This window comes from Neodiprion virginianus, chromosome 1 (genome assembly GCF_021901495.1).
Source record: "Neodiprion virginianus isolate iyNeoVirg1 chromosome 1, iyNeoVirg1.1, whole genome shotgun sequence".
Lineage (NCBI taxonomy): Eukaryota > Metazoa > Arthropoda > Insecta > Hymenoptera > Diprionidae > Neodiprion > Neodiprion virginianus.
In genome coordinates this window covers 8,474,022-8,498,467 of record NC_060877.1, presented here as the reverse complement: position 1 = coordinate 8,498,467, position 24,446 = coordinate 8,474,022, and the positions used below count along the sequence as shown (strand labels likewise).

The window sequence follows — 24,446 nt, the reverse complement described above, 5'->3', positions numbered from 1 at the left end:
TTGATCTATTTCATTCGATCGCATGCTGGAGCCGCACCCGCGATGCAGAAAATGGGAAAAAACGAGGAGAACAAAATCGAGTAATATATAAATCCCACAATATCAAAGCGGGGTTTATATCGCACCTCGCGTTTCTTGATTGGTTATTCCGCTTTACCAGATCCAGATCGTGCCTGCTGACGTTGTGTTTTTCGTATCGACTAAAAGCTTCGCTCCGGACTATCTGCACGACTCTCTCTTTGCCGACAGAAAAGTTCAACGTATTTAAACTGTATTGATTATCCAGTTTCCACAGTTTGTTGTCTGTTTTCAAAACAAATTTACGTATCGCATGGAAATTGGGCAATGGGAAAATGATTAAAAAATAGTAACTATTCACAAAAAGTCCAACTTCTGTTCACCTGATTCATCTGACTTGGCCGCGCATTTTATTTGCCTCGAAATAAAGTTTTCGTCTGGTACTTATCGTCAGATTTAGTTGACTGTAAGAAATTTTTTTCAATCCAATACGATGTTTGATTAATAGTCGCTTGTGTCAGTTGAAAATAAAAGTGGGGGACGAAATGTAGAATGACTTGACGATTGAAGGGTTAGAATATCGAATTTTCAAGCAACCAAAAATCGAATTTACAGAATTTCAAATTACAGAAAGGTCAAGTGCCTGTATAGAAAAGTCATCAGGCTGAAGTTAGGAATGTTAACGAGAGGAAACCTCGGGCTGAAAAATCATCATTACTGAGCAATATAAAAATGACGTTGAACGACTTAGTTTTTTCAAAATTGAACTATATTTTGTTTACGACGGTTAGCCAAATCTCAGACATTCCTAAAAATTCGAAGTAGCGATTTTTCTTAAACATGCATCGTTACAGTAACGTTACTAACTTCACCCTCGTGAATAGTCAAAGTGTGAACAAGCCGAGTATAGGAAGCCAGAACATAGAACCGTTAGAATGAATGAGAACGTGCGGCAATCCGAAACACGTAATTTTCACAGATCTGATGATTTTATATTTTGGTTTTCTGCACTTTGTCGTCAAATAGATATTCACATCATTAAAAGTTCGGCACTGCGAACCTTTCCTTCTACGACCGTTCCACTTTTTACCCCCCGGAAAAAATCGTCGTTAAATCGGGTGACGAACGCAATAAAACATATAAATCTTTCAGTGCCAATCAAACCTTTCTTCCCATCAAATATCGTTCACAATCAATCGAATCCAGTTATCAGAACCTTCTCTATTTTCCCATTACCACAGATATATAGCATCTTGTTTCCACTTGCCTGTTCAAGAGGACCATTTTCAATATCAGACGGGTCCTATTATTCTCAATCTCGACCGGGTCTCTCCCTTCGTCATAGTCAAGGGAACACGAAAGCCTGGGTTCAAGGCACTTAGGTACTCGCTTGCAGCCGCTTTGAGTCAACGAAGAGACGGAGCTTTCGGCGGTCCGCTAATATTTCCGAAATCTGACGACGACGCAACCCTTTTACTAGCACCGCGTCCCTTTTTCCGCGAGCTCATAAGTAGATTTCCGAGCGAATACTCGCCTCCCTTTTTCCGTTCGGCCGATAGAAAATCACGCGGGACTATTGACCGATATTTTGCTGATATTTTCGCAATCTATTTCACAATTTTTTTCATTATTGTATTATTTTACATTGTCTTATTAATAACTTTATCCGTACGAAAAGCCTCTTCGTCAATCAGGCAGTCAACTTTTTTGCTTTAGTTTTACCGTGAGATGTAATTCGGCTGTAATGATAGAAAAATGGTCAGACCATGTTCTTAAGCCAGAGAGAAATTATTTAGCGGCAAAAAAAGCACGATTGAATTTGCGAATCCTGTGAAATATTTGTCGAGTAGCGATCTCGGAACGTCTCGCTTATTATTTTATAAAGCAGCTTCTGCAGTCAAGGACTCTCTTCATCCTCTGATTAGACAACTTGCCGTGTTTAAAATCCTTTGCGAAAGGGAGATGTTCACGACTTACTTTCTCATCGTATACTTGAGCCAGGATTTGTACGGCTTCCGCAGCTGTACGAGATTCTATTCTCTGAAGGAGGACGAGGTTCTCACCGATTGTTACAAGTTAACGTTAATTCAGTCCTACATACAAATTCTTACTCAAAAATTCATGCCAGGATATCGATTAACGTCAGGATTGAAATTAAGCTGGTATTTGATGCAGTTCACTTCCATGCTGTGATGGATGACGAATGTTTTATACGTTAAAAAGATTGACAAGATTTAGAAAAAAAAAATATGTACACAAAAAGCCACTTTACTATTAGAAAAAAAGGTTTGAATTAGGCCACGAATGTTTGCAGTCTGCTGTGATTTTGCATAAATTTCGACAAAGGAAGGTTGGTTTTGTGCCTAGAACTTGGGCGCGTGAAATTTCGTTATTTCAGCGTATCTATTCGATCCGAGACATTCGAGGAGGGCAAACGTATAAATAAAATCGAAGCCCAGGTCGCACCCATCCTCCGGAGTATACAAAGTTGGTGATAGTTGACGAAATGAAAGTGGTGACATTCGAAGCCATGGTTAAAAGGTTCTCGTGACAGGCGGCAGTAAGTAATGAATCGTATACCTACTTTGCTAGGAACCGCCCGCCCGCGACCTCGCGTGCACGAAATATGAAGTGAAAGAAAAAAAGAGGAAAGGAAAAAGAAACCGAGAGGGATAAAAAGAGGGAGGGAAAAAGCACACGCGTAAGGTAAAATGCGGGATTAGAAAAAGGGAAAATCTTTACGCACACCGACTCGGCGCTGGGGGATCACCGCGTTTGTATTTTCTTCGGCTCTTAATTCCATTCGTTTCTCCGTTTAAACCAAAGCGTCACGTACGAATCAGGGGCCAAATTATAAGTCATGTATGCCGCACCTGCAAGCACGTACCGCTTAAATTAGCGATTATATTAAAGTCCGGGTTTCCGGTTTACTTTTGTTTTCGGCTCACGTGACGCGGATTACAAGCCAAAGCGACGGTTGCTGATCCTCGGTCAAATTTCTCTTTTTTTTCCCCTTTTTTCCATCCACTTATGCCACATATTTACGGTATCATTCGTTCCGATAAAGGGGAAAAGCGCCGAAACCATCTTTGCAGCGTTTTTTATCGATCAAATTACGAGAGAGAGAGAGAGAGAGAGAGAGAGAGAGAGAGAGAGAGAGTTGAAATAATTTTCTCGTTTACTTGTACCCAAGGAATAGAACTGAGAGAATATTTCTATAAAGAATTCGAGCCTTTTCCCGCATTTATTGATATCGGGCGGATATTACTGCGACCGCATCAGGTTACCGAAATAATTTTTCTTATTACATTTCACGACACGTCTGCACAAGGATTATCATAAGGTGTGGATATCCGAGTCCGCACCTTCGGTCCTTCATCTTCCTTGTTTCATCCCTACCTACCAGATGTTTTCTTTTTTCGCCTCTCTCTCTCTCTCCCTCCTTTCTCTCTCTCTTTCTCTCTTTGCCGCTTTTTCTCATTTTCTCTCATATCCGCCATCAGTGCCAGGCGCGATTTCTTCGAATCACTTTGGCTGATCTGTTGAGCAAAAAATGCGGATCACTTTTTTCCGCAGGTATTTCCGTTCGACGATCGGAAGCCGCCTTGGATATATCCTTCTACCGGTGATCGCGTCACGTTCTACGCCTTGATTCGAAACTGCAACGAATCAACGAGCCCTGTGTTTATTCTCGTGTTCACTTCAACAAACATGATCGCAGAATGCCGAATCGCGATGGAATCTGTTGCTTATACAAGTTTTACCGCACACGGTAGCTGCCCGCCACCCTCGACAATGTTTTTCTTTTTCACTATTTCTGTTTTCCAAACGGACGATAACGCTGAATTTCTGCACAATTTTACCACGCGTTGTTTGTCTGTGGTAAAACGTTGTTGAATGTGTAAAAAGTCAACGTCAAATCGCAAAACCGTCGTTCTCTAATTCTGTTTCCATCTCGCTTTGGATTCGCGCTGAATTTGCTTGGACGTTGAACGACATTTAAAAACATTGAATTACCAATTCGATTGTAAACACGTCGTGTACTACCGACTGACTTTCCAACAATTCAGCCAAACTGTCGGACCTCCGAGCGATTTGTCGATGCACTTTCGACCTGTTTTCGATTAATTGAGGCTCGAAACAGCGCCGATAAACGTTTAATAAAACGGATGCGGATTTTCGGTGTTCCGTAAATGTCCTACAAAAATTGTCAGGTCAATTTCAATTATAAGAAATTAGAAACAGTGCCGAATCAATTGATTGAAAATCGCATTTGCGATTGGAAAACGCGAGTTATACGAATTTACAAAACTTTCTGTGATCGAAAAGAATCTCATCATACACTGAGAAAAATTTCATTTGTTACAGTAAGTAGAAGAATTCAGTAAAACAGGTGTCGTTAAAAATACCGTTTGAATATTGTTGGAATGACGAAAAACGAGGTACGCGTATCCATTTTGCGCTATCGTCGATCCTTTTTTGGTAATTGCGACGGAAAATAAATTTGTGAGGTTTACTCTACTTTTTTTAGTTCAATAAGGCTTTAACGTCAATTTATCGTTGCACAAGCATTAAATTTTCGCGACAGTTGCAAGAAAATATAGTAACAGTGGTCATAACGAGAAAGAATACTAAGAGATACTAGACTTTATGGTAAGAGCTGGAAAACTAATCTTCATTTTGTACCTAAAAGTATATTTTTCGATTTTGGTAAAAAATGAAAATAGTTAAGGACTGAGCGGTAACCGGAACTAAAAATTTCTCTCAGTGTAGATCCGACTGTAACATTTTGTTACAGTATTATTGCTACAATAGTTTCCAACTGATAGAGAATGAGAGAGTATTGATATAGTTCAGGAAATAATAGCCGGTGGCAATAGAGTGGCCTCAAATTTAACGGACGCGAATAGATACGAAGCAATAAATACACGCGGCAACTGTAACGATAACAAAAGATGAAAGATAATCGACACACGGAGAGTGATACATATATGTATAGTGTATACGTATATCGAATAAAACGGTGGTTTAGCCCCGATATACCAGCACTCGTACGATCATTGGCCAAATCGAGGGCGATTCGTCGATGCCAATATTAGGCAAGTCGGTGAGATATTTTGCGCTATCAAATATATACCATCGCTTATTCCAGTATATGGACTCTGAATGTGATTTGTATTTCGAGAGTAGTTCAGAAGTCCATATATTGTGAGTATTTTCCGCTTTATGTGAGGAATGTGTACGATTTTTTCGATACTTGAGACGGTTCAACGACGGTGAAGTTCCGTTGATCCTCGGACAGTTTTATATTTGCGCCAGTGGTTGATAATTGAATGAATAGTTTAGACAAGTGATAAAAATTATATCACGACGAAACGATTTTGGTAAAGAAAATGGCGGAAGAATATCGTTTTCCTAAAGTTATTGATCAGTGAGCTTTTTTTGCAATACAAATATACATTGTCTCAGTTCTTTCTTTTTCCACAAGAAAAAGATTATCACGTGCTTCTAGAGAAATTTGGCTCAATCCAATTTCGAGTTTTAATTTTTGAATCTATTTTTGATATTCTTCCAATGGCGGAAGAATATCGTTTTCATAAAGTTATTAATCAGTGAGCTTTTTTTGCAATACAAATATACATTGTCTCAGTTCTTTCTTTTTCCACAAGAAAAAGATTATCGCGTGCTTCTAGAGAAATTTGGCTCAATCCAATTTCGAGTTTTAATTTTTGAATCTATTTTTGATATTCTTATTTTTTCGTTTGATTAATTTGTTCACTTGACTTCACATCTGATGAATTATCGTATATTCGGAGATCGAAATTTTCCCGAGCTTGGAATAAAAATGTCTCAGTTTAGTTGACAAACGGCTCAGCTGAAGACGGAATTCGATATTTTTAATATCCGTAATGTGCCGTTCCCTGTAATATCCCTCGGATATTGTTAAACTCTGTGAAAGCACTAAGGATATTTCGCAATCTGAGCAAACTAAAAATAGGTCTAGCCGATCTGAGCTGTCACATCAAACTGACAAACTGACTATACGACTTTCACTTGGTGCTCGAACGATTTGAAGAACAATTTTATGATAAATTGAATGGAACCTATATCGAAGTCAATTGTCCTTGAAATATGTTCCTCTTCTCATTTTCGACGTTTATTCCACCTAAAAATTTTACTACCTTCTCAGACGCGTCGGTATAATTTCTTGTCCCATTCTCTGTATGACGTTAATTTGACAAGCAGATAAATTCCGACAGAATTACATCAGCTTAACATTTCATGTACAGTTAAACTTGCAGTCAAGGTATTCGTACACTTTCCAACTTCTACATGGTGCAGGTATCTCCACACTACACGAATACGTGGATTTGACTTCTATCACTTTGCGTGACACTGATCGCATGGGAATAAAACGCGGTAGAGTGGCTATTTTATTTTCCTTGCCGTATCTGCCGTAAGTTCACGATGGAAGGAAATTTTCTTTTCCCGAGGATATGAGGCGCGCATAAGAGTTTGTATTCATCCGTGTGACCTCGTATCACCCTCTCAGATTACCTGTCTTATCTCGGTCCGCGTTCACCGGCTTGTCCGGCGAGATAATCGTTACTCTTCCAAATCCGAGCCGCCTTCGATCCAATTCCGAATTTGGAGAAGTAAGCGTTCAAGTGCTTGGCGCTTACATTTTGAGAAATAATTATGCATATTCGCTACTATGACAAAACAAATCCGGGTATTTTATTCCGTGAATAAAGTAAGAATGGTGATTTCGATTTCCCTGTTTAAAAATCACCTACAGATCGTAATCGCACTATCGATCAGTGCAGTTATTAGAATTGAATTTCGAAGGGATTCTTTACGGTCGCGAAGAAATGATAAGAATTCAGAAGACGTAACGTTCTTTGGAGGTAATTAAAGGTCGGCGACAGGGGGTCGAATTGGGAGCCTCCAATTTCTTAAAGGCAATTCAATGAAAGGCTTTTGACGAGGCGAAGCCGCGATGGTCAGTCGATCCTTTCACGTTGCGTTGGTAACCATTCCACCATTATTCTACGTCTGACGAGCCGATCAAAGAGCTTGTTTCGATATATTGCACCGTCTTCTCAAGCTTACAGAGAACGAGCCTCTCTCCCTCTGATAAGAAGGGTGAGAGAAATTCTCTACGCTTCATTGACATTCGGTTTACCTTTGTAATAATCGATGCGCTGTTAAGCTAGGCAAAGAAAACTTCTTTTACTTTCGATTCAACATCGTCCTAGTTATAGAAAATTCATTTGCAGATGCTCATTTTGTTTAATCAAGTTTTATTTTGTGATCTGACAGGCTTTCGCGATAAAGATCTATATTCGTGAATAGAAACCCTTTTTGATATGGTTAAACATATCGCACTGAGAAAAATTTCATTTGCTGTAGTAACTAGAAAAATTCAGCAAAACAGGTATCGCTGAAAAAAAAATGTTGTGAATATTGTGAATATCGTTGGAATTACGAAAAACGAGGTACGCCTAACCATTTTGCGCTATTGTCGATCTTTTTTTGGTAGAATTTTACTTAAATAAACCTTTAAGATCAATTTATTGTCACACAAGCATTACATTTTCGCAACAGTTGCACAAAAATATAGCAACAGTGATCGTAATGAGAAAGAATAGTAACGGATACCAGTTTTTCTGGTAACAGCTAGAAAACTAATTTTCATTTTGTACCTCGAACTATATTTTCCGATTGTGGTAAAAAATGAAAATAGTTGAGGACTGAGCGGTAACCGGAACTGAAAATTTCTCTCACTACGGCTATATTGTATTATTTTTTTACTCTTGAAAGAAACGAGTCTGATTTATTCTACACAATCAGGGAAGTGTTTCACTGTTAGAAAGAGAAAATATTATGGTTGAAAAATGCAGAGAAATTCAACCTGAACAAGCGAACCATTATTGTGAAATTTGACGGTACGAATGTGGATGAATATGAATAATTTGGAAACGATGCACTGATTTTCGTAGAATTTTGTTTTGTTTTACGATTGTACGATTTCCGTGGAATATTAACGAGCTGCTTCTTCTTCGTGTCTACAGATGCAGCGAGCGGTCTTACTGCTATGCTGGCTACCGTTGCTCCATCATTGCCAAGCCGTCAATCCAGGTAATTCTATTTTACACACGTACGCAACATAGCTAATTTTTTATTTTATTTTTTTCCATAAATCTAACGTCTAAATAAGCTTAAAGTTATGCGGAATATTACTCAGTTGTTTAAGCTGTGCTGGCGCAACCCAAGATGCGCAATGTTTTACAAAAAATCACATTTTCAATGTCACTTAATTTCACCACAGTTTTACAATCGTCGACGAAAATATTTCCAGTGATACGAATAATTTTTTCAATTAAGTGGCCCAAATATCGTGAGAGTCGAAAATTGGCCCCAAGTTTTGAATTTACTAAACTAATCACAAAATTTAATATGATATCTTAGACGTCAGCAAAAGACAAATACATGCTACTGAAAACCGACCCGCTTCACATTCGCGTTGATTTGGGAAATCGATTTCGTGACCGTGAATTTTTTCCGTCTTTTGTTTCCGATACATTTGTCGCGAAACGAGCTTTGAATTAGACCATCACGAGCCAGTTGAGACGGAAATTTTGAGTCAGATTATATCATAGCCTCGATCATAACAATGATTTCACTCGGAAATTATAGAGTGTTCGTATTGTGATCCATGTATCAGATTCTTATTGATTATCGTTTTGCATTTCATTTATAATCGATTCGAAAATTTTTGATAAAACACTCAGATATGCTCAATCGTCGGAAATGTGATTTCATGTACGACACTGCCAGACTAATCGGTTTTCGATGATTTATAAACTCTGAAGTTTCTCGTATATTATATTCACGCGTATAATATCTGACTACGACATTGTTCAGTTGTGAGTACTTTATACGCTAATTATTTTCTGTTATTGTTGTAACATACAACTTATACACAGGACTTGGGATGTTATTTAATAATAAGAGGACACAGTATTTTACGTAATTGGTGACAAGTGTTTATTCACATAATTTTTAATGTTAATAATTGAAAAAAAAAAAAAAAATGTCACAATTTTTGCTGAGACTGACCCCCGTAAGGGCTGAAAGGTGAGGGTAGAAGTAATTGCTGCTCTTTGCAGCAAATAACTCATACACATCATCTTCAATAAAGTTGAATAAAAAATAAGTCAATAAATAGATAAACCGAAGAAATTTCCAGCATGGTTAAAACGAGCGTGTAATCCTTGTCCCAGATTTGATGTCAGATCCATATTCAAATAATGGTAGAGGAAATATTGGATCTGCGTTGGTATTCTCAGTATTTCCGTGATTCACAGGTTGACAAGCGCTTCGATCAATGGCTTTCCACCTAAAGAACGAACTCAGTCTATAATATTTTGGTGATAGTTTCAGGTACTTGCAAAACTGTCGTGCGGTCGCGATTTCTGCACAGAGCTTTTTAATACACGAATTTTACAGAGATTACCAGTCAGAAACAGTCGAGCATTCCGAAACTCTTTATCGTCGAGCAATTCGGAATTTGCGTAATCTATGGAACAGCAATTGAAATATCAATTCCGAACTACAATTTATCGCACTTTTTGTAATAAAGCGGTGAAGTACCAAATCACTAGAATATCAATGATTTGCTATATTTGTAGTAATGGTTTTTAGAGATCCCAGTAGTAATTTAACGTGTTATCAGTATTTCTCAATTGGATAATAATCGCGTACTATGTTAAATTGGTGTTGCTTATAATGCGGATGTGATATGAGTAGCTAATTGAATGATCAATTTTCTATATTGCTATCTTCCTAAATTGACGTCTGAATAATGAAGATATCGTGGCAAAAATTCAGATAACCATTCGGTTTTAATAGTGGCAATTCTCCGATGCGGCGATTCAAGAGTGTTGGCTGAATTTTAAAAATATAAAACAATACAGAGGTACTTTTTTAAATCTGTGACAAATTATTTGATAGTTCTGGAGGTTAGATGTTGAATTTCTTTTTTTCACAACAAAAATCAGAATTCGGACGAAAAAATTTAAGAGTAAAATTTTTTGAATTAGATTGCCGATGCCGGGTTGAAAATAAGTATAACTCGACTCAATACTCAACCAAAAATGGTCTGGACTACGAATCATAGATTCTCATAATGCTGCCAACTCTAACCCTATCCTAACATAACTGTTCAGCCTACTTTTGATCTCGTTGCGTGACATAATAAATGACCATAATTCAAAAATATTTACCGTCAGAAGAGTTGCCGCCTGCACACAATTGAATGTATACACTTGCGATAACGAGGAATACGATTAACTTCGACATTTTGAGGTATTGTTGGTATGTGCCAAACTGATGGATTTGGTGTAAAATCTTCTCCTTATATACCATCTTGAATCGCGCAACGCCTGTTTAGCTATAACATTGTTTATGATGTTTATTGATTTATCAAGGCTGAAAAAAGTTTGCACTTTGCAGTATTATTTTCCCCCAAAGATAAATATGTACGTAAATCATAAATGTGACAATCGCAAGAGAATACGGCATGTTTCACTGGATTTGTGAAATTTCACTATGAATTTTTTAGCCACTCCTATGATGGCAGAAAGGATCCTAATTTTCAAGTGTGGTACGGATTTGAGGTCAGCCAAATGGGTTTTAACAAAGTTTATAGCAGTTTATAAAGTAAAGAAAAGGCTCTCAACAATAATTATCTATTTGAAACACTGGGAGAAGGAAAAATGGGCGATGGAGATCGATCAGTAGGAGAATGACCGAAGGCGAGGGTAGCTGGAAGGGAGCTGTGTTATTTTAGGGAGTCCAAGGGGGGTACAAATTGGGGAGTATTGCTCGGCACAGCCTCCACGCACTTGGCAAGGAATTTTTTCACAGTCATCGAAGGACTGCGATACATATGTATCTCGTAGTGTGTAAAAAATTGAGAGACAGGTATTTGTTTTTTCATCTGCTACGCTATGACAAATCCCTCACGGACATGACCTATCGATGTTTGAAATGAATTTTGAATGAGAAAGTGCAAGATGTCAAAAATGAATGAATAGGAAATTATGCATGTCGAAAATTAACTCGAATTGCGCGTTTCATAGGCCAAATGCGATTGCTATAAACGCTTTGTGACTTTTTAGTAGTTTTCAGAGGTTGCAACAGCAGCTGAATTATTTTTCGTTCATCTTCGAAGTAAACAATAAAGTACGATATTGATAGACGTCTACTTATTTTTCCTTCAATCACGTTTATTATTTTCATTATTTTATACCATTCCTTGTTATTTAACTGTCATTTCACAGTGTCTCCGCTGTATTTCCGCTGTAATATTCCAACAATTTTTTGTATGCACATCAGTCTTCAGTGTTTTTAGTCCAATTTTACGGAGGACGGGTGATTAGTACGGAGCATTCCACGAAGATGGAGATTTCAGTACATAAGTATATTTCAAATCTATTCTTAGGATACATTTCTCACATGAAAATGAACAAAACAATTCCCAACAACATAGGTCGAAATAAATATATTTACAGAGTCACCGGTAATTGCGTCATATATTTATATCACAATGTTTTACAATTAACAGAGCCAAAGGTTTAATCATGCTTCATTTTATTATGTTACAAGTGACATCAATAGCTACGGGCGTTAATTTTATTTTCGGCTCCTGGAATCACGCAAGTGGAATTGTACGCGCGAATTTGACTGTGCTTTTACACTCACATTGTGTCGTATATAGCACTAGGAGAATCACTAGAAAGATTCCCGTAAAGAAAAAATATTACATTGACAGAAAGTGAAGCGTCCGTAAATTACGTAATCGATTTGTAAGAGTTTGTGAATCCTCGCTTTTGTCATCTTCCGTCAGCTCAAGAAGTAGAGAATGCTTAAAACTTTAATTGATTATTAACTCAAAATTTTTACTGAAAAATTGAATATAAAATAGCCTATACATCACTTCTGGAACATTTGAAAAAAAGTTTCATCAAAATCCGTCACATAAATTTTAAGTTCAATCCGTACATACATACATACATACATATATACATAGAATTTTATATATTAGCATAGATGTCAGTGCGATGCAATTCGAAAAAATAGTCACCACCGAAGTCTTCGCCAGATAGCGCTCTGAACGTTACTCCCAAAACAGATGTATATTTATATCCGTATAAAATCGCGGAAATACTCCTTCATTCCAATAAACAAATGAAGAATGATCAAACCGTTAGCTCTATTAAATATAACACATCGTGATATGTATGTTGTAATATAAATATATCATGTCATATCACCTGTGACTCTGTAAATATACTCATTTCGACTCATGTGAATAGGACTTTTTTTGCTTCATTTTCATATGAGAAATGTATTCTAGGAATAACTTATCAAATTTTCATCATTTATGAAATTACAATTTTGCCGCGATGCAGTCCCTGTTTTCAGATGGAGCTCTGAAATATTTTCATACTTTCCTAGATGTTTCTGAATTTTTTTTTAAATTTGACAAAATAGACACTCTGGAAACGGTGTAACACCTCAGACACGGGTGATTGGGAAAATTTGAAAGAAATCAGAGCTGTTTTTCGACCAGTGCTTTCACAAAAACAAAAGATAAAAAATAAAAAAACACTTGGATTGAATCGAAGATATCGATTTCCGATCTTGATCGATACTTTGCGGAACGCCCTATACATATGTGCGAGATACACTAACTGCACACATATCGGTACGCATCCAAATTGACATTTTTCAGATAAACAACTGTCAGCTATTTGATATTTTCTGACACATCGAGATGTATAGTCGTCATCTGTCACAGACAGTTAAAATGTACCGGAATAAACATAAACAAACCATCCGCAACTTGAATAAATGAAAAGTTTCGAGGTTCACAAATAGCAGCTAAGATATAAACGTAGGTGTTCTCGGAACCTGGTTGACTACTCGAGTATTGTAAAGATCCATAACGACGGGACGCTGGCGATGGTAGAAAGTTTTCTTGTCATGGGGTATTAGTTGAAGAGATTGTAATGCACAGGTCCAGAAGCCACAGTAGCTGAACACACCGGGACACCATGACCCTCACTGACAGATTTCAGACTTCAACTTAAGATATCTACTATCCAAATTTTCGCATTGAAATATTAAAAATGTAAAAAGTTATTGTATTTAAAGCCGAGTTATTTTTGAAAATGTAAAAAAATTCACTAACGTTTATTGAAGTGAAAATGAATCGAATGTTTCGATAGACGCCTATCCTCCGGCTCCACGCCTTTCCCAATACTCCAACGATAAGCGTCCCTTGAGTACTTTTTCTCAGAGCTGAATTCCGTTGCGAAAAGGAAATATAAATCACACGTTACAACTGCAAACAGCGACAGCAAGAAAGTTCAACATGGCCGTGAAACTTTTTTTTAATCTTTACTATCCGAGCAACGTCATGACTTAGGTTTTAGAAGGACCTCGAGTATGGTACTATTGTTCATAATGTAGGGTCAAACAGGTAGGGTGATAAATTGCGTGGTTAAGATTTGTCAAACAAAGAAGTGGGAAATCCCGCCGTCTTGACTCTGACACATTTGTCGCAAAACGAGCTACTGACTAACCCATCACGGGCCGGTTGTGATACCAAACTTGAATCGGAGCATTACAGCCTCACGATAATGATTTCACTCGCAAATTATAAAGTGTGCGCACCGTAACCCATGTATTAGATTCCGATTAATCAGTATTTTGCACACCGTCTATAATCGATTCAAAAACTTTTGGATAAGACAGCATATTTTGAGCGTGTTCGTGCGAATGACAACCACACTATAATTTCGGGCTCTGATTCTACACCGTGTGTTAGACGTACGGATAAGTGATATTGTAAACTAGTGTCGTTACAGCGCTCGCCTTGGATCACGCTGCGTTCACAAGAGTGGTCTAACCACTCGCATGAACTTGGCCATTACGAGTGTGATTCCGTGTACGACACTGCCAGACTAATCGGTTTTCGATTATTTATAACCTCTGAGGTTTCTCGTGTATCGAAATCACGCATGGATCTGGCTGTGACAATGTTCGCTTGTCAGTAATCTTACACGTTAATTATTTTTCTGTTATTGTTGTAACACATAACGTGCACACTCGACTGGGAATGTTGTTTGATGATATAAGGACGTAGTTCTTGCTACATAACCGGTGACAAGTGTTTATTCGCATACTATTTCATGTAATTTGAGGAAAAAATTTAAAATGTTACAATTTTTGTTAAGATTGGTCCCCGTAAAGGCTGAAAGGTGATGGTAAAAATGATTGCTGCTCTTCAGAGCAAATAATTTACGCACATCATCTTCAATTAGATCGATCGAAAAATCAATCAATAAATAGACAATGCAAAGAAATTTCAAGCACGCTTAAAACAGATATGCAATCCTTGTCCCAGATTCGCTGTCAGCGCCACACTCAAATAATGACACAGGAAATGTTGGATCTGCGTTGGAATTCTCAGTGTTTCCGAAACTCATCGAGTGTTGACAGCATTTACAATAGCCGGGGTGGCTTAGCATGCGGCTCCCGCTCCACAGGCATCTCCAGCTTCATCTGGAATTCCACCTAAAAAACGAACTCAGACTGTAATATTTTGAAATTTTACACAGACTGCCACCCAGAAACATTCGAGTGTTCTGAAACCTGTTACCATCAAGAAATTCAGAATTTGTGTAATTAAGACAAACTATTGGAAGGAAATTTCTCACAATTTTTCTTCGTGCTTGTTGACATTTGAACAAACTTTATGAATTTTTGGGAAACGAAATGTTGAACACAACCCAAAGCATACTGCCTGACAGGCAATTACATAAAGAAAAGTGTGAACAGGATATTTCAAAAAGCACTAGATCGATCCTGCTCAGATTTTCACAGCATCTTCAGCTTAACTATCCGTACCGCGTAAACTAGGATAACCATGATTGCTTTGGTATTTTTCGTTTCACGAAAGAAAATTGAAATTCGCATTTGCTTGACGTTTGTTTACCGTGTAAAATAAAAAATACCAAAGCAATTATGAATATTGCAGTTCACGGGATAGGTATGGGTAAAGGAGAAATGCTTTCAAAATTTGAGCAGAATCAGTCTGGTGCTTTTTGAGATGTTATGTTTCGTCTATTTTTTTTTTTTACATTCGTTCCTATCGAGCAGCTTACATTTGCTTATATCCAATATTTCGTCCCCAAAAATTCAGAAGGTTTGGTCATATGTCAATGAATATGATGTGAAAATTATGAGTAATTTCATTCTAATGGTTTGTCTAAAAAACAGATCCAAACAACCTTTGAAAAAGCAGATTTCACACTAAGCGACCCCCGTAACAGAACAGCAATTGAAATATTAATTTTATACTGCATTTCCATTTTCTGTTTAATTGTGAAATACCAATGGCGTGTAACATTACATTACCTAACGCAGTACCACGTCACTGGAATATCAATGGCTTCCTAATATTGTGGTAATGGTTTTTAATGGAGATGCAAGTAGTGACTGAACGTGTTATCAGTGCTTCTTAGTTGAATAATAATCGCGTTTTATTTTAAAGTGGTGTTATTTTTAATCTGGATGTGATATGACTGCTATATTAATCAATTGTCTTATTGCTGTCTTTCTAAATTGACGACTGAATGACGAACATATTGTGATGATCAGTCAACTGACTATCCGGTTTCAATAATGGCATTGAAAAGTGTTGTTAATCGCAATCCTTTCTCAGCATTCTTATTTCTGCGCCTACGCTTAGCAAAATTTGAGAAACATTGAACACTTTCAAGGTACTCGTTAAAACGTGTAGTGAATTATTCGATAGTTCTGGAGGTTGGACATTGAATTTTTTTCTATCATAAATATCCGAATTGGGACGAGAAATTTGAGGTTGAAATTTTTCGATTGAATTGTCGATGGTAGTTGACAAATAAGTATAACTTGACTCAATACTCAGTCAGAAATGGTCTAGACTATGAATCATAGATTCTCATGGTGCTGCCAATCCTAACCCTAGCCTAACATAACTATTCACCCTACTTTTGACGTCGTTGCGTAACATTGGCGTCACTATCACAATTCAAAAATATCGACTGCTGAACGATAAGATGAGACATTTACGATAAGAATTGTTACGTTACCTTGAGCAGAAACGGCCATTGCATACAAGTGCATGCATACACTCGCGATAACGAGGAATACGATTAACTTCGACATTTTGAGGTAGTGTTGCTGAGTGCCGAACTGATGGATCTGGTGAAAAATTTCCTCCTTATATACCATATTGAAGTGCGCAACGCCGGTTTAGCCATAACATTGCTTATTGACTTGGCACGCCTGAAAAAATTCTGCATTTTGCGGTCCTCCATAAACACATGTAAAAATTACGAATGAGTCATTCTCGACGCAAGATAATTCGGCATGTTTAATGAAATATTAAAAAGCGTTACAATTTTAAAGCTTGGTGGAGATTTGGGGTCGGTGAAATAGGTTTCAAAAAAGTTTGCGGCAGTTGATGAAGTATAGGAAAAGCTATGGTACAAATTTATGTGACGACTGTCAACAATAATTAGTCATATAAATCAGCTGGAGAAGGAAAGGCGGGTTACGACGATGAATTAAGAGAAGGATAACTAAAAGCGAGGCTGTTTGGAAGGGTGCTGTGTTATTTTGGAGGGTCCAAGGGCCCCGTGGAGATGATGCGCTGTGGTGGGAGAAGCGGCTCCCAAAGCACCGGAAAGGGATGAATCACTTGGTAGAATAACTTTTTTCAGGAATGTTCATCTGTCCGAACGATGTCTTATCCGAAAAAGTATATTTAGAATAGTCTGCATTCCGAATGACCGAAGCACAGAATGTGAGGATACGAAAAAACAAAAGTTCCTAAATTAAAAACTTAGAGCGGCTAATACTTCGAACAGCTGCAAAACCAAAGAAATTAGTTGTTGGCAATCTATGTTTAAAAGCAGCATAATTACGATCTGCAAAACGCAGAATACGATTGCCACAGTTATGTATAGTAATGTATACTTATGCTGGATGGCACTAGACACCGTTCATTGGATACGGGAGGCGTTGCAGAGAAATATATGGGCTTCCGACGTCATCCAACCTTCCAGCATTTTGGCCATTCTGTCTTTAGCGGGTTTCGGAATTTCGACCTTTCGAGACTTTCTTCGGTCGTTATTGATAAATTCGGATTCGTAAACATTCGACGAAGACTAAAATCTGACATTCGTAAAGTCGGCTTTTTGGCTTTCCGTATTATCGCAAATCAATATTTTACCGTTCGTAATCTTGGCCACGTTGAAAAAAATTAATAACTTTGTTTTTACAGACGACTTTTTGGTCTTTCGCAGTTTTGCATCTCCTCCCGCGTTTGCCACATTAAAATGACATCTCTTGGAATTGCAATATTACCACAACCCAGCATAGCAAAAGACTTCATAAACGAATAGTTGTGAAGAATTATCGGAGTAAGTCTTGTTTTAAAAATACTTTTGGTCAGTATATTATACTAATAAAACATTACCTCGAAAAGTCTAGTACCAAAATTCATTTCCGGTAATAAAATCGATCACTCGATTCTATTCAAGAAGATATAGAAAATTATAATAGATCTCTCATTCACGGGACGGTTTCAACGAAATTTGAGTTAGCAACCATTGAAAAGTCGTCGCTTTGTTGCCGTGTTGCTCTTCGCCTGTCAATATATTGACAATGACAATAACGTCGTGCGGACGAGTCACCGCTGTCCGCTCTTGACGACTGTTTTGAAAGTTAAAACACCATCCGAGTCATCCTTGTTTGCTCCTCCTTGAGTCAACAGAAGTTGGCAAAATTGGGGCTCTGTTTGGTTCCTCCGACTTTTTACTTCACACGCACCTTGTCCTATCATCTCTCCATCATCACCCAGAATATTGCCGTATTGTTCTTTGTTCACTGCTTAAGTCTCTTCAAAAGTCAATATCCGATTTCTCGAGTATTAAAACAAATGCAAAGATGCGTAAGGTAGATCCAATGAAGCCAACGATTACTTTCTAATGGTATGGATAATTTATTGAAGCGGTATAAGCATCGTGACGGCGAAAAATTCGTTAATATCAATAATTGAAATTATTCGTGAATCCTTCGTTCCCATTTCGATTCACACTCACGTTTGCTTCGATGACTGTAGCTTGCGCTAGTGGTTTCGGGACCATGAATTTCTGCTACCTTTCTGGTAGTTGCGGTTTCAAAATGGCAACATTAAAATGATGCGAAAAGCCGGATACTGAATCGATAATTTTTACACAAACTCATACGAATTTCATTGAATGTATTCCAATTTTTTATAATCTAATATAGTTTTTAGTTCAGAGAGCATTTTATTCTTTCTACTTCCTATAAAAAGGCTTGCGTGAACATAATTTTTTCGGCGTAAAACGAAACGATGTAGGCCGTAAATCGAAAGAAAAAGTGTCATAATTAAAATAGGGCGGCACCGGTGTCAACAGTGTGATTTTCGCAAAGCGGCGGTTCAAGAGAGTTGTTGATTTGAATCCTTCCATCAGCAATCTGGTTTCCGCGCTGACGCTTGGCGAAATTCAAAAGATATAGAATAATTCAGAATAATGTACTGAATTATTTGACAGTTCCGGGGGTTGGATATTGATTTTCTTTCGACAGCAAAAATCAGAAGCTGAATAAGAAATTTGGGAAAGGAATTTTTAAGGGCTTGATTCAATACTCAACCAGAAACGGTCTGACCTGTAAATCATAGATTGTGATCCTGCTGCCAGTGCCAACCTCACTCCGACCGAACTGTTCGCTTTACTTTTTATTTCGTTACGTGACACGGAAATAATCATCAAATTTCGAAACTATCCACTGCCGAACGAGAGAAAATTTCCTCCCGAAGAGAATCGATGGTTCCGTGTCGTAGAATCTGGATTTCCAATTGGAATCGTTACGTTACCTAGAGCAGGAGCGGCGATTACAGAAAACCGAATGCATATAGTCAGGATAACGAGGATTACGATGAACTTTGACATCTCGAGGTGATATTGGTGAATGCCGAACTGACGGATCTGGTGAAAAATCTTCTCTCTATATACCAACTTGAATCGCTCAACGTCTGTTCATCCATAGCATTGTTTGTTCATTTCGCAAGCCTGAAGAATTTTGAACTGTGAACTTTGCATTTTGCGATATTGCGCAATGAATATAGATCGATATCATAGATTGAGAATGTTTTTCCCAGACTTCAATAAATACGCGCAAGAATCATAAACGAATCAATTGATCTAATGGAATAGGGAATGTTTCACTCGATTTTGTAGCTACTTTCATGACAGCAAAAAGCATCTCAATTTTGAAGTTTGTTGTTAGGGTAACCGTATGAGAAATCGTGAAGGACACTGACCCGGTAGAATCATGTATTTCCATTCCATAATCTTCGGAGCTGTGTTTTCGAATCACATTTTGTCAACGATCCACCGGAATCACGATGCTGTGGATGAACTTTGTGAAATGAGGAAGTGGAAAATGCTGCGGTCTCTTGACTCCGACACATTTGTCTCGAAACGAGCTACTAATTTACCTATCAAACGCAGGCTTTGATATCAACTTTTAATCAAATCATTCAAGCCTCACAACATTGATTTACTCGGAAATTATGGAGTGCGCGTTTCGTAACCCGTGTATCGGATTTCCATCTATCAGTATTTTGAAAGCCAACTATAATAGATTCCAGAACTTTTGGATCAAGCAACATATTTTGAGCTTGTTCGTCTGAATAACAACCACACTATACTTGCCGGCTCTGATTCGACGCCGTCTATCAAACGCACGGATGAGTGATAGTCTAGACTAGCGTCATTACAGCGTTAGCCTTGGATCACGCTGCGTTTACAAGAGTTGTCTAATCACTCAGACGTGCTTGGCCATTGCAAATGCAATCCCATGTACGACACTGTCAGACTCATCGGCTTTCGATGATCTACAACCTCCAAGATTTCTCGTATGTCGAACTCACGCATAGATCTGGCTGCGACATTACTCGGTTGCGAATACTTTACACGTCAATTATTTTCATGTCACGGTTGTAACGTATAACGTGCATCGTCGACTTGGAATAATATTTAGTTATGAGAGGACATAGTTCTTTTCACAGAACTGGTGAAAAATCTTTATTTACATTCTTATTTATATATATTCCGGAAATAACAAAATACACAGTTTTCGCTGAGATTAGCCCCTCAAGGGCTACCTAAAAGGTGAGGATAGAATGATCGCTGGTCTTTAGAATATCAAAAACTTATACACATCATCTTTGATGAAGTTTTACGGGAAATTAATCATTTAGTGAATAAACCGAAGCAATCTTAAACACACTCAGAACGGACGTGCAATCCTTGTTCCATATATGCTGTCAGAGTCATCCTATAATAAAGGGTCTATGGCGAAAATTCTATTATCTATTCGGTTTTAATGGTCGCATTTCCCTGATGCGGCGACTCTCATTTCCGCGCCTACGCTTAGAAAAATTCGAAAAATTTGAAATACTTTGGAGGTATTCGCTAAAATGTGTCGTGAATTGTTTGGTAGTTCTGGAGGTTAGATATTGAATTTTATGCTACAGCAAAAATGCGAATCGGGATGAAAATTAGATGAGTGAAATTTTCTGGATTAGATTGGCGATGGTGGGCTGGAAATGAGGATAACTTGACTTATTACGTAACCAAAAAATGGTTTGGATTATAAATCATAGGTTCTAATATTACTGCCAATGCTAACCGTAACCTCACATAACTATTCACCTTACTTTTGATCTCGTTCCGTAACTTAGACATGACTATCATAATTCAAAAATATTTACTATCAAACGACAAGATAAGACTTTCACGATAAGAATTTTCACGTTACCTTGAGCAGAAACTGCTATTGCATACAAGTGTGTGCACACACTCGTGATGACGAGGATGACGATGACGAAGTGATGGTGGTGAGTGCCGGACTCACGGATCTGGTAAAAAATGGTCTCCTCTTTTAACATCTTGCTGTGCACAAAGCCGGTTCGGCCATCACATTGTTTACTTATTCAGCACACCTGACGAAAGTCTGCATTTCTCGGTATTCAAGAAACACATGTGAGAATTACAAATAAGTCATTCTCGACGCAAGAGAATTCGGCATGTTGTACTGGATTTGTGAAATTTAAGTTCGAATTTTTTCAGCTACTTCTAGGACAGTAGAAAAGCATCTAAATTTGAAGTTTCGTTAGGTAGGGTGATCATTTCAGAAATCGTGAAGGATCTCGACCGAGCAGAATGTATTTCGATTCTGTAATCTTCAGAGTCAAGTCGAAACCAGCTACTAATTAACCCATCACATGCCGGCTGCGGTATCAATTTTGAATCGGATCATTAAAGCCTCTCGACAATGATTTCATTTGGATATTACGGAGTGTGCGTCTCGTGGCCCATATATTGGATTTCCATCAATCAGTATTTTTCACAACAACTATATTCGATTACAAAACTTTGAAACATATTTTGAGTGTGTTCGTCTGAATAACAACCACATTATGCCTTCTGACTCTGGTTCTACGCCGTGTGTCACGCGTACGAATAGGTCATAGTCCAGACTAGTGTCATTACAGCGCTCGTCTTGGATCATGCTGCGTTCATATGAGTAGTCCAATCACTCCGATGTACTTGGCCATTGCAAATGCGATTCCATGTACAACACTGCCAGACTAATCGGCTTTAGATGATCTACAACCTACGAGGTTTCTCGTATATCGAACTCACGCATAGATCTGGCTACGACATCATTCGGTTATCAGTATTTTTATTGTTGTAACACATAACATGTACACTCAACTTGGAATGTTATTCAATGATAGAAGGACATAGTTTTTTTCGCACAACTGGTGACAAATGTTAATTCACACACTTTTTCATGTACTTTACGGAAAAAAATTATAGATAATCATATTTCTGCTGGGATTAGTCCCCGTAGGGGTTGAAAGATAAGGGTAGGAATGATTTCTTATTTGTACAGCAAAGAACTTATACATATCATCTTTAGGTAAATTTAACGAAAAATAAATCAACGAATAATCTTCTTCAAATTTGTCCCAATTCCGGTCCTTGTTATAAATTTACCTTGACGTCTAATAATGATTTTTCCTTTCCACCACCATTTTCCGATCCGTTCGAACCTAAAGAATGAACGTAGTCTGTAATGTTTTGATGATTGTTTCAGATACCTGCAAAACTGTTACACCGTCGCTTTTTCTGCGTAGATATTCGGAGTACACAACTCTCGCGTAGAATACTACTCAGACACGGTCGAGTATTCCGAAACCCGTTATCGTCCAACAATTCAGAATTTGCGTAGTCAATGGTACAGCATTCGATATATGAATTTTCAACAACGATTGCACTTTTTGTAATTTATCGGTTAAATTCCTGTGTCTTGTGCCATTATACTACCGCAGTATCACATCGCTGGAATATCAAAGTTTGGCTATATTTGTGGTAATAAGTTTTAAAGATGCCGGTAGTAATTTAACGTGTTATCATTGTTTCTTAATTCTCTCCATTGGTATGTTCCTGAATTGATGTCCGAACGATAAACGTATTATAGTGAGACTTCGATTGACTATTTGGTTTCAACAGTGCCATCCCCCAATGCGGTGATTATAAAAGTGTTGTTAATTTCAACCCTTTCTCGGCAATCCTAATTCCGCGCCTACACTTGGCGAAAATCGAAAAATATTGTTTGATCAATTATTTGACAGTTCCACAGGTTGTACGTTAAATTTTTTTCTACAACAAAAATCAGAATTTGTAGGAGAAACTTGAGAGTGAAATCTTCTGATTTGGATGGCCGATAGTGGGTTAGAAACAAGTATAACTTGACTCAATACTCAGTCAGAAATGGTCCAGACTATGGATAATAGATTCTAATAGTATTGCCAGTGCTAACCCTAGCCTAACATAACTATTTCCCCTACGTTTTATCTCGTCGCGTAACATGGATATAACTAGTAGGTATAATTCGAAGGTATCTACTGCTGAAGAATAAGATGAGATATTTACGATGAGAATTGTTACGTTACCTGCAGCAGAAGCGGCCATTGCATACAAGTGCATGCATACACTCGCGATAACGAGGAATACGATTAACTTCGACATTTTGAGGTAATGTTGCTGAGTGGCGAACTGATGGATCTGGTGCAAAATTTCCTCCTTATATACCATATTGAAGTGCGCAACGCCGGTTTAGCCATAACATTGCTTATTGACTTAGCACGCCTGAAAAAATTCTGCATTTTGCGGTCCTCAATAAATACATGAAAAAATTATAAGAAATGAGTCATTCTCAATAAACACATGTAAAATTATAACAAATGAGTCATTTTCAACTCAAGAGAATTCGGAATGTTGTGCTCGATTTGTGAAATTTAACTTTGAACTTTTGAGGCACTTCTATGACAGCGAAAAGCATCTCAATTTTGAGATTTGGTATGGAATGGGGGTCAGGAAAATAGGTTTCAAGAAAATTTGCAACAGCTCCTGAAGTGTCGAAAAAGCTGTCACGCAAATTTGTGTGATAATTGTCAACAATAATTATTAATAAATATGAAATAGTGGAAGAAGGGAAGATGGGTTATGGCAATTGAGGAGGTAGAGGATAATTGGAAACGAGGTTGTTTGGAAGGGCGCTGTGTTATTCTAGGGAGTTCAAGGGCCCCGTGGAGTTGTTGAGCTGTGGTGGAGGAGGTGGCTCACAAGGCACCCAGAAGGGATGCATTTTGGGGAGTATTGCTTGGCGCAGCTTCCACGCACTTGGCCAGGGTTTTTTTTCTTCGCAATCATAAAAGGATTGCGAAATCTGACCTTTGATAGGTTGACCCCTCCGATTTTGGTCTGATTCATATATGTGTATCTTGTAGTACATCTAGAAATAAGAGACACGGGTTTTCATTAGTTATTTTGTACTTGATGTTTTTCTTTTTTGTACCCAAACCTCGTGCGTTTAATTCGGTCGCGGAAGCAGATTGTGTCTGCTCTGGCTACTACTGGGCGAGCAGTGTACCAGACGCGTCAAACAAGCGTCCAGGCGCTCTTCGCGCTCACCGCCAGGCTAACTTCGGCAACCAAACTATGGTCTGAACGACGGGTGTCAAAGAAAATAACCCCAAAAATATTTTCATCCAAATTCGAAGTCGGAATTCGCTGTCTTCCTGATTTTGTGCCCTACAGTTGCCCGGAAAACGATACCACATGAAAAATAAATCGGATAGTCAAGGATTCATTAGCCAGGTATGCCATATCAATTAAAACAAACGCAACGTGATTGTTGAGTCG

General features: G+C 38.0%; 1 protein-coding gene and 2 long non-coding RNA genes across 3 annotated transcripts in view; 1 reads left to right on the top strand and 2 right to left on the bottom strand.

Annotated features, from left to right (window-relative positions):
- The window catches only part of LOC124298502 (suppressor of lurcher protein 1), a 370,352-nt gene that overhangs the window by 48,346 nt on the left and 297,560 nt on the right, over positions 1-24,446 (top strand). The window contains exon 2 of the mRNA XM_046750604.1: positions 8,094-8,160. Coding sequence (XP_046606560.1) covers positions 8,094-8,160 — 67 coding nt within the window. The remainder of the gene's footprint in view (positions 1-8,093; positions 8,161-24,446) is intronic.
- LOC124298513 (uncharacterized) lies at positions 9,053-10,430 on the bottom strand. The gene is made up of 2 exons (XR_006906825.1): positions 10,308-10,430; positions 9,053-9,421 (listed from the first exon to the last, which is right to left on the bottom strand). It is a non-coding gene; the product is annotated as an uncharacterized LOC124298513 (long non-coding RNA).
- LOC124298518 (uncharacterized) lies at positions 21,902-23,306 on the bottom strand. Its single transcript, XR_006906826.1, has 2 exons — positions 23,195-23,306; positions 21,902-22,291 (listed from the first exon to the last, which is right to left on the bottom strand). It is a non-coding gene; the product is annotated as an uncharacterized LOC124298518 (long non-coding RNA).